The 11674-nt window shown below is 32.6% G+C and overlaps 1 protein-coding gene across 1 annotated transcript; it reads left to right on the forward strand.

Moving 5' to 3' along the window:
- Positions 1-1188: 1188 nt before the first annotated feature.
- On the forward strand, positions 1189-1866 carry LOC149153165 (uncharacterized). Its single transcript, XM_089437963.1, has one exon. It carries the CDS (start codon positions 1314-1316, stop codon positions 1764-1766), a length of 453 nt encoding a protein of 150 aa, XP_089294089.1. The 5' UTR covers positions 1189-1313; the 3' UTR covers positions 1767-1866.
- The last annotated feature ends 9808 nt before the right edge of the window (positions 1867-11674 follow it).

Consider the following 11674-nt stretch of genomic DNA (forward strand, 5'->3'; position numbering starts at 1 on the left):
AATTTTCTATTACTTCACTTAAATTAGAATAGAACCAATTAATCTCCACTAAGCACACCAAACACTTCTATATAGATATCATAAAAAATAGTATGAACAAAAAGAAGTATTGATTTCAATAACATATAAAATTATAATAATAATAAGAAATAAGTATTAATACTACTAATAAGCAAAATAAATATATGAAACATACTTGTAAATCCAATAAATTAAAAAATATAGATTATCAATATTTAATTAAATAAAAATTATAAATAAATATCTATCAAATTTAATTCAATTTTCAATTACTTTACTTAAATTAGAATAGAACCAATTAATCTCCACTAAGCACACCAAACACTTTTATATAGATATCATAAAAAAATATAATATGAAAAAAAAAAACATGGATCTCAATAACATATAAAATTAGAGTAAGAAATAAGTATTAATACTACTAGTAAGCAGAGTTAAGCGGAGTAAATATATGAAACATATGTATATTTTTTTTGGTTTACTTTTAATTACATTGGTTTGCTTTTTGTTCACTTTGAGTACATTTCTCACCAGGGAAAACTGGAACGCTGGGCTTCCCACCGTCATCACTTGCACGGCCATGACCAGTTGAGATGCCTTACCTGAAATTCACCTTAAACATTATAAAGCAAATTGTGTTTTAAAACTTGTCGTCTCGTTTATGCTTTGCTCGGTGCTTTCTGAATTCATCACAACCGTCGTAAGTGGGCAGTGGGCACACACAGGTCAACATCTCTTTACCACCACTTTGTCAACATCTCTTTACCACCACTTTCATCTGGGACTTGATATAGCGCAATGGTAAATCAGCAGAAAAGTGAGCTACTGACGAAAAGCATAATCGATTTTGGAATCTGAATCCCCCATTGATTGAAGTCGAATCTTGTCCTTAAGTTGAAGCGCGCTGAATACCTAACTCTGTTTTTCCGACAAACTCAATACTGACAAATTGTTGAAGTGGAGAGCACGCATAAAAGTGAGATTTGATTTAGACAACGCAGTACTGCTATATAACACTTTTTCTCGCCACCTTTTACACGTGCTTCTGCCTCGTTGCGTTTCTGACCTTTACTCTTCATTTAATAATGCTCCCCTTACTTTGACACCAACCATATATTCCCCATCTCGCTCCATCTCTCCGTTCGGAGTTGAGTGAGTGCTCTGCAATCATCTTCCTGATCTCTGCATCTCATTCACAGTGAGTGATCTGTCGCACAGAAGCAAAAGTGATTAATTGATCATTATGAAGTCTGCAAAGATTGTGCCCTCTGAAATAGTGAAGATGGTGAGGCATGCGGTGGCCAAGGCTGCACCACATCACCTCAAAGCGGACGTGGGTAAGGCTAAGGATATTGTGTTTGAGCCTTGAGGTGCTTAAGAAGAAAACGCGCGCCTATGGAGGCATCACATTAGATTACTATAGGTCTCTCCTCCACTTGTCCCATTCCTTCCCCAAACTTAAGAAGCCCGTCAACCTTTCATCTTCTTCTGCTTATGCCACTGATTCATATGACCGCCAGCTTATTGCTTATGATGACTGCAGCGCCTGCAATAATAACGATGATGATTCCATAAATCCTGTCTCCACTTTCATATTGAAGAGAAGTAATGAAGATGCGCCCAATCTGGATGAAGAGATTGATCGGTTGGCCGATGATTTCATTGCTAGTTTTCACGCGAGTTTCCGATTGGAGAAACAGCCGTCATATAGGCAATATGAGGAGATGCTTGCCAGGAGCACTTAGCTTACAGATTTACTAATTTATGGATAGTTAACCTTGTAGATCTAACTCATATATATTGTTATGATTTGTTAACTACGCATCCACGAGTCGTAAATTTGAGGTAGATATGGAATAAAATATCCTTCTGAGAATTGGAAGACAAAAATTCAATGTGCGGCCTTGGAAATTTTGAAATATATTTTTGAAAGTTGTGTGCTCTCAAATCTATCACACCACACATTACTGGAGTGCGAATACAATATATATAAAATGATGTAATTTCATGCAACATTTTACGTTTTCATGTTCTCCAATTTCATGCAACTTTTAGCAGGTGATCAGAGTGCCCTCTGTTTCGTTTTCTTTGCTCAGATGCACGTTTTGGCAAGTAATCTAAAACGATCCACCTTCGGCCTATACTCAATATTCTACACTTTCTCGCATTCAAAAATGAGCTGTTTCACACGTTGTCCTATATGCTATATTGAAGGCATGTATAGTATCTTCAACGCAATACAACACGTTTTTACCCTAAAACAAAGAAGGGGAGAATGTCACATTGTTTTAAACGTGTGTTTTCCCAATTAAGTTGAGGTTATGTGGTTTAGGTTAGAGTTAGTTTTAATGATATAAGAATGGTTTATTTATATACTGCATGTTGTTGACATGTTTTGTGGGCTACTACTCTCAACTTTTCTCATAAGATTCTAATTAATAATCTAATAAACTCCACGTAAATCAATTAATTTATACCTTTTAAAGACAATAAAATATATTTAGTATATCTACAACCCATTATATAATATTTGATTTTCTAATTATTATTAAATATTTACTCAGTGTTTTGTTTTTATAAAAATATTCCATATTTTATATTATACATTAAAAAAAATCAGATTTTTATTTTTATTTAATATTATAATAAATTATGATTTATTTTCACTTTGTCCTTCTAACCTTATTTACTATTAAATGTATACCTATTATTTGGTTCTTTATTAAAAAACAATTATGATACCCAAAAACAAACATTTTTATTCATTATTATAATAAATTATATTTTACTTACCTCCATTTCTATTCTTCCATTCACATTTACTATTTACTTATTACTTTGTTATTTATAAAAAAATTATATATTTTATAATATACATTAGAAAAAAAAGATCTTAACTTTTATTCAACAGTATAATAATTATGTTGTAAGGCATTCCTTTGCTAAGAACTCCCCTCCCATGCCACTTGTGTAATTGAATTTGGTGTTAGATGACAAAAATAGCTCCTAGTATCGGATTGTAGACTGATAGTAGTCAGTTACAATTCATAACAAGCCATAAAAGGGACCAACCTTAGTTGAAGACACAACTAAGGGATTCTGAATTTATGTTAATTCCTTGTTTGTAATTCACCATTTTAGCGAAGAGAACTATTGGAATCCATTATGTTACAAGAAAATGCACAATCTAAGATTTTCTACCACCATTTATACAAGGTTTTCCCTTATCTCAAGTTCGATCATTTTACCACAAACCAAATCTTTCTTGAAGCCTTTGAAGGGCACAACAGTGTCCATGTGATAGACTTGAATTTGATGCACGACTTGCAATGGACGACTCTGATTCAGGCCTTGGCTCTGAAGCCCGACGAGCTGCCTCTTTTGAGATTAACAACCATTGGACCCCAGCAACTCGATGGAAGAGATGTGATGTAAGAGATAGGGATGAAGTTGGCTTAGTTCACCAAATCACTTAATGTGGAGTTCAATTTCAGAAGCATCATGGCTGACAAGATGGGCGATATAAAGCCTTGGATGTTCCAGGTGAAGCCTAACTGACTCACATGTATCTCATGATTGTTGGTTTTGTTAAAATGCTACAGTACCTTTCATTTGAAGATGGATCATTGTAGAATCTATATCTGACAAATATTTGTATCGATTTTCATTTAGTTCCATTAAATTTGAAGAATTTCATAAAAAAATGTGGTTTTCTTGTTTCCAAGCTAGCTCTCGAATATGGCCATTGATATACCTATAATGTGAAAGTTTTTATTGACTTTCAAGTTTTCAAAGGAGCCTTCTATCTGCTTTTACTCAATCTCTAGTTTGGAGTGGACAATGGGTTTTCTCTTGCAGTGAATTTAGGGAATTTTGTTTTTGGAAAATAAACCCTTTTTTGGCAAAGGAAAAGTACAATGAGTGGTTTCTAGATGCATGACCATTGATATACCTGTAATATGAAGTGTTCCATTGATGGCTAAGTTATTTGAAGGAGCCTTCTGTCTGCTTTTACTCAGTATGTGGTTTGGATTGAATGGCAGGTTTTCTTTTAGTGAATTTAGGGGATTTCCTCCTTCTTGGTGAATAAATCAGTTTTTAGTGAAGGAAAAGTACAATGAATGGTTTCCAGGTGCAGATTTATTCATGCAGTTGTGAAATGACTTCTTTTAACTATGTCTGGGTGAAATTAGCAGGTCAAATGGAGTGTGTTTGTCAGTGCCAAAAGATTCGCGTCAGGAGATGCATTCAACTTTTTGAGTTTTGTTGGTTTACCCATGGTTTCTCTTAGGAAGTTCCATCACAATTTTGCTATAATTAGTTTTGAGCCTTGACATTGTACATTTATAACTTATTGAGGCAACTTTGATTTCAGGGGTGAAAATGGTGAACTGCTTGTGGGAGTTAGCCATGTTATGCATTAGAAAAACAATGTTCCATCATCAATTATATCTAATCACAACACGCATCTTCATGTCATTGCAACTGTGTCACACACAACGTCAACAAGGACCATGTTTAGTGTCTATGATAAACTAAGGTAGAAGTTGTATCTAAAAATGCTTGAAAACTCTAGGAGGTTTTGGTTCTTACTATTTTGATTGCATGCTTTATTATATGGGGAGTTTTTTCTTTAGATGAAGAAATTGTGAAAGTAATGAGTATCACCATGTTAGCAAGATCCCAAGTTGTATAGAGGAGCAAGCTCTTGGTTTTTAAGTCTAAATGGGGATTACATTTTCATTGAGTGCATTGCAAAACATAATCTGGTAAGGGTCAGTGTTTATGGTATAGAGTTAACAACATAGGTACCTAGGATACAACTCAATGGTCTTGAATGTAAAAAAATTTCTATTGTCTTTTTGTATTCTTACAAGGTTGCAGGTACTGAAAGTAACTATTTTTGGGGCAAATTACATAAAATTTGATTTCAATAATAAAAATTTAGTTTAATTTGATGGGATGACACTTAGTCAATAATTTGTTGTGTAATAGATAGCAGAGCGAGACTCGGCTCTATATCATAAGCTAATGTAGTGAAAATCCATCCTGACATTGCAATGGGTCAAAGTAGAATGTTTTTATGATCTCATTTTTCACATCTATGGGAGGTTAATCAGTAGTTGTATTATGATGTAAGAGATATGAGATACATATACACATGTTTTAGGTTGAAAACTAATCAATGTATGTTGGTAGTTAGTCTAGATGTTCAATAGTCGGCAATGGAACCTTATCAACAAATCAATAACAAGGGCACATGTTCTCATATGAGTGGAGATGAGAACACAAGTGATAGAAATCATTTATTTCTTACAGCTAATGTTGAAGCTCTGCATTGTTAAATTTGTATGGAGGAGTGGACAACTGCATTAGATCATCGTATATGGCATGAATAATGTCGCTAAGAAAATCCATTCTAATTTTTGTTGTGTCAAAACTATTATCAAAGCTCAGTAATGTTTTCTTTAAGACTCGAAGAGCTAAACACTACTTTCTATCATTAAAATAATGTATACAACATAAATTATTGGTGGTGGGTAAAATCAATACTTCTAATTCTTTTGGAAAAGAAAATTATTGTAACTCTGGTATAGGTTGGTTATGTGGAGAAGCCACAACTTGTCATAAAAACATAGAGAGAGCTACAGGAGGTAGAAGATTTCAACTTATAAGAAATTTACATCATGTGTTCTTTATAATTGGGTGCATATACGAATAGAAATGAAAAGAGAGATTATCCACCTGTTTCAAGTCTAGTTTATCAACCATTACAATTCAGAAACACCATAATCTCCAATAGAGCATCCTAAAGTAATCTTGTCCTTTTTAAAATTGAAAATTGCATTCTATTATCAAAAAATCATGATGTTACAAGTGTTTTTTACATTAAAAGGAAGACTCACTGCAAAGCAAGGCTTTTCTCTTCATGAATTCAGGGGATTTCCTCCTTCTCAACGAATAAACCATTTTTTAGCAAAGGAAAAGTACAATGAATGGTTTGTAGGTGCATATTTGTTCAAGTGGTTGTGAAATGCCTTCTTTTAACTATATATGGGTGAAATTGGCAAGTTAGCCAAGGAGGCATTTTCTTACCACTGACTGGAGTGTCTTTGTCAGTTCCAAAAGACTCATGGCATGAGATGCATTCATATTTTTTAGGTTTTTTATTTAGTCATGGTTTCTCTTAGAAAGTTCCCTCACAATTTCACTATAATTAATTTTGACCCTTGACATTGTACTTCTACAACATATTGAGGCAACTTTGATTTCAAGGGTGAAAATGGTGAACTGTGTGTGGGAATTAGGCGTTCCATGCATCAAAAAAAATGGTCCATCATCAATTATATCTAGTCACAACATGCATCTTGGTGTCATTGAAATTGTGTCACATGCAGTTTCAACAAGGACCATGTTTAGTGTCTATTATAAACCAAGGTAGGATTTGTCTTCAAAAATACTTCAAAACTCTTGGAGGCTTTGGTTCTTACCCTTGTCACTGCATGCTTTAGTATATGGGGAATCTTTTTCTTCAATTGAAGAAATTACAATTATAAGTATCGCACGGTTTTAACAAGATAGCAAATTGTATAGAGAAGAAAGCTCTTGGTTTTTAAGTCTAAATGGGATTGCATTTTCATTGTGTGCTTTGCAAAACATAATCTGGTAAGGGTCAGTGTTTATCGTACAAATTTGAGAACATAAGTATCTAGGATACAACTCAATGGTATTGAATGTGAAAATTTTGATATTGTCCTTTTGTATTCTTATAAGGTTGCAGGTACTGAAAGTAGCTATTTTTGGGGCAAATTATATGAATTTTGATTTCAAAAAAAAATTTGTTTAATTTGATGGGCTGACACTCGGTCAACAATTTGTTGTGTAATAGATAATAGAGCAAGCCTCAGTTCTATATCAAAAGCTAATGTAGTGAAGATCCATCCATACATTGTAGTGGGTCCAAGTAGATTTTTTTTTATAATTTCATTTTTCACATCTATGGGAGGTTAATCAATAGTTGAATTATGATGTAAGAGATATGAGATACATATACACATGACTCCTCTTTCTATGATGACTCTGGCAACTCTAATATAGGTAAGGCTCCCAAACTATCTCATCCATTGACACAACCTGATATCTTAGCTGATGTGGGAGATTCAATAGGTTGCTTCATCAAAATAAACACTTAGAGGATTGCGAAAGGAATTATCACTTTTGTTTGCAAATGTGATGAATTGGACCTCAGTAAAGAATTTCCAAACAAAATCCTTCTCAAGAGGGTTAAGGTTTATTAACTATTGGATTATGACAACATTGTTTTCCAATGTCAGACTTGTTAACAATCAGACCATCTTCAAAATTCATACCCATTTTTGCAAGGAGCCTTTTCCCTAGAACACTTGAAGAAAATTAGTTGTGGGTGGCACGATCCAAAGGGAGCAAAAGGGTTGAAGAATATTTTGGATCAAAAGTCTGACAACACACAACAATAGAAGACATCTATCGCTAAATCATCTCCTCTACCTCAGCCTTATATGGAACCATCTCATCCCTCGACAAAGGAGTCACACTTTAAATGAAAATGAAAGATACTCAACCATAATTGCGGCTTCAACCATGAACAGAAAAAAATGCACCCACGAATGAGATCACTCAGATAGTGAAAAGGAAATGACAAATACATAGCAGCAATGGATTTATCCCAAATAAATGATGTTATTTTCTCATCTATAATTTTTAGTGATAATTCCTCACATTAGATTAACATCCTCTAGAGAAAAAGAAAAACCCATGATAAATCTTGTTATCTAATTCATATGGTGTGTTCATAAGTGATAAATAATATGTTGTAATTTGATATTTTAAAGTAATACATTTTAACTTAAAAATAATATTATAAATTTATGTATTTTTTTTAGTTTTAAATAAATTCTCATTTAAAAAAAAACCAGAATTTTCAAATGTAAATAAATAAAATTTTATATTATCAGAAATATTTAATAATTCAACTTAAAAATTTTAATTCAATTGAATTTTATTTTATTCAAAATGTGTTTATGTGGAATTTTCTAAGCCATAAAAATTATGAATTGGAATATATATTTATAAAAAAAAATGTATCTAATTAATAATGAATATAAGTAAATTATTTTGTTATTATAAATACTTGTTATCTTAAAATTGTATAAAATATTATAACTGAATTAAATTAATAGTAGTTGATTAGCTAATGGAATTCTATAGTCTTGCATCATGAACTAATAAATTGAGATATGAAGTAATTGCTTCCTGAGGCACTTGAACTTGCATAAGCATCGCATTATTTTGTGCAAAGACTCCAATAAAATTTTCAAATTATAATCAAATTACATGTTTGAAATTATTTTTTTAATAATATTGAACAAAAATATATTTATTTTTCAAAATTAAATAATATAAGTTGAATTAGTCAAAACTAAACTAATAATAGTCAACCAAGAAATCAATTTCTAAAATAAATAAAATGTGTTCCGGACAAAAAAAAAACTTAATTTCTAATAATAATAGCATAAAAATGATATTTAAGAAAAAAATAAATTTTCAATTTACACCTTCACTAATCAAATTAACTTTGTGGGTTTTCCGTTTCTTTAACCAGTGAAATGAGTTTAGAATAAACTTTCCATGAGAAATACATGCATAATTGCAAAGTTGTCTCCTTCACCATAAAACATACCTATTCTACATATTCTCTCTTTTACGGCAAGATTTTTATGTTATGGCCATTGAAATTTCAATGCTCGTGCCTTGGTAGAGATGTACCCAGTAAACCAGATTCAGTGAAAATATCCCGGTAAACCAGATTCAATAAAATATCATACGGTTAAATTATGAACCTTTAAGCTTTAGCAATGGACGAAAACCATATCGTTTCTTGTCGTGCTTCGCTGCCAAGCAAACACAGAAACTAAGATATGCAACTTAAATTCAAGTCTGTTTAATGATATTAAAGAGTTAACCACAGTTAGATTAAAATGAATGTGTCCACCTACCCAGCTTTAATTTGAGCTAGAAGATCATGTGCTAAGGTGATCATCTATAGCTCCAAGAATCTGCACATTAATTCATGTATAATGATTATTGATATTCATGAACATAACACATTAAATTTTGGTAATAAAATGAGCGTTCTTAGTAATGATTAAGAATTGCGAGAAAACATTGAATTTATGGGCCTTATTATGTTTGAAAAATGATTTTTTTATTATTTATATTTAAAAGTAATTATGTGTTTGCCAAAGTTAAATAATACAATTTGCTTTTGAAAAATGATTATTATTATTATTTATATTTAAAAGTAAATATTTGTTTTCCACAGTTAAACAATACAAATTGTGTTGGTCAATGCTAAGTCAAAAAGAAAATTGATTGCGAGAGTTTTGCATTGGAAGGGACTAATAATGAAAAATTCTGTGTGATTTTTAATAGTAATTAAGTTATAGAATTAATAAAATAATTAAATCAAACTAATAATACATTAATAATAGGTAAATGCTTTTCCTAAACACTTTTTATATGAAAGATTGACATCTAAATTTTAAATGAATGGATGCTCTAAATGAAAACGAAAATGAATTAGGATAATAGGTTTTTTGAATATAAATGAAATGGTTGGTAAAAACATGTAACAAGATTCTTAACCATGGAGATTCACCATGAAGATTCTTAACTTGTACATAGGCTTTGTTACAATACCATGGATTTTTACACTACATGTCTAGCTTTTAATTAGTCAATTTAATTAAAAATAAAGAAAGACCATACCTTTGATCTGCCACTACTATTAAGAATATTATAGAATATTAAGTGGAGGTTAAATTCCTACCATCCACCTAATAATTATTAATAATTAAATTAAGAATTTTGGAATCCCTATTCCAGAATAGACATGTCTATCCCCCCAAGGATGGTGCAAATACGAAGGAGCAACCTCTATAAGTTGATATGAGTGTGAAGCAATTAAAGCAAGGGGGCGGAGTAGCCACCAAATGGTACTCTGTGTGTTTCAAAATACACATGTTACTACAACTTAATCTATGTTGTGGAAGAGAGAGGTTGGAAATGATGATTCTAGATGTGTGGGAGCCTAGAGAATGACAACCCATCCTGAACATAACTTGTAGAGTTAGAAAACGACAATCATGACCAAATTTGGGCGGATAATGGCATATTTTTATATTGATTAGGCTAAGGATGCTAGGGAAGGGTGGCTTATAGTTTACATAGCTAATAGGGGATTTCCCTATACTCTGATCATGTGGAAAATTGTTGTCATTTGCAAACTTGTCATTCCTAGGAAAATAAAGTTTAGGAACCTAGTATAAAAATGCCAGTCAGAGGATGTTGATATCATTGCATGTAGGGCTGGTATTCATTCTCAGTTGGAAGTTGGTTAGCCGAGAACATGCCGAGAACATATGAATTTGGGTGCACTGCAACTGTAGAGAAGGAGTCTCTGGTTTGCAATATTCTTCATCTCTATCATAAACATTTCCTCAGTGGCGAATGTGATAGTATCAATGTTTTTTAGGAATTTTGGTTTTATTTTGTCCTAGTTCTATGTGACCTCTCTCGGCTTGTTAATCCCACTTAGAATTTTTTGCATGGTGCTTTGAGTTGGTCCTTAAGCCATTGCATAGACTTCTTACCCTCTAGGCCTCTCTCTTTAGGTTCTCAACTTCCTAGTTTATCTCTATTTTTTCTATCTAGGTCCTTCTTCCTTTTTCGAGGTCCCTCTATTTCATCTCCCTCCTTTTCTACCCTGACTCCTCCCCTTTCTATGTCGATCTATGTTTTTCCTCTCTCGCATGTGTTTCCTTCCCTAAGGTAGTTTACTTTAGGTTGTTCAGCCTCATGGTTAGGAATTTCCTTTCAACTTCCCATTGTGGAGGGAGAAAAGGATGATATGGTCCATCCTCTACCTCCAACTCCCATCCTCATATTTCTAATCAAAACAATGAAAAATATTATGCCCTTGCCACCGTGGATAGATACAAAATCATTATCCTTGGAGTCGTGGAGAGAGTTATCTTTGAAGTGGAAGACTAGGTTTGATAGGGGAGAAGGCTTATTCCTAATAGAAATGTTGACAAAGAAACTAGAGATTGGATTCTTGATGTAGGAAATCTCTACTAGAGCTCACTCCTCAACCTACATGTAGAGGATCAATCTAAATTGGCACACCAAAACTCTAATCGGTAGATTTCTTATTGACAGAGTTGGCACACAATAGGAGTTGATAATTTGCATGGCTAAAATAATGTGGAAGGTTGACAAGCTTAACAAGAAACTCACAAGGCTTGCAAAGGCTTTGGGGAATTATGATATTTCTTCTTTCGACAATGATAGTGAAAAAAAACCACCTCTTGATGGATTCTCCTCCTGAAGTATGACTAAGTGAGTTGGTTATCTGATAACAAACACAACTCATATAGATGTTATGTTTATGGTTATTAGTTGATGTTTTATGTTAGCTCATAGTTTTAAATTCAATTTGAAGGAAATATAGCTATCCACAATATTTTTGTTGGGAAAAATATGAGCTTATGATATTGGTTTGGTTTTCCAAGTGGCAGACTAGTAGCTGTCATTTTTTTCTATGTATATTTGC

Source organism: Pinus tabuliformis, chromosome 9 (assembly GCF_031772625.1).
Source record: "Pinus tabuliformis cultivar Carrire ecotype Pingquan chromosome 9, CPIR1, whole genome shotgun sequence".
Lineage (NCBI taxonomy): Eukaryota > Viridiplantae > Streptophyta > Pinopsida > Pinales > Pinaceae > Pinus > Pinus tabuliformis.

Excerpts from the sequence above, each read along its gene's own strand:
- LOC149153165 (XM_089437963.1), top strand. The coding sequence starts at position 1,314 with ATGCGGTGGCCAAGGCTGCACCACATCACCTCAAAGCGGACGTGGGTA.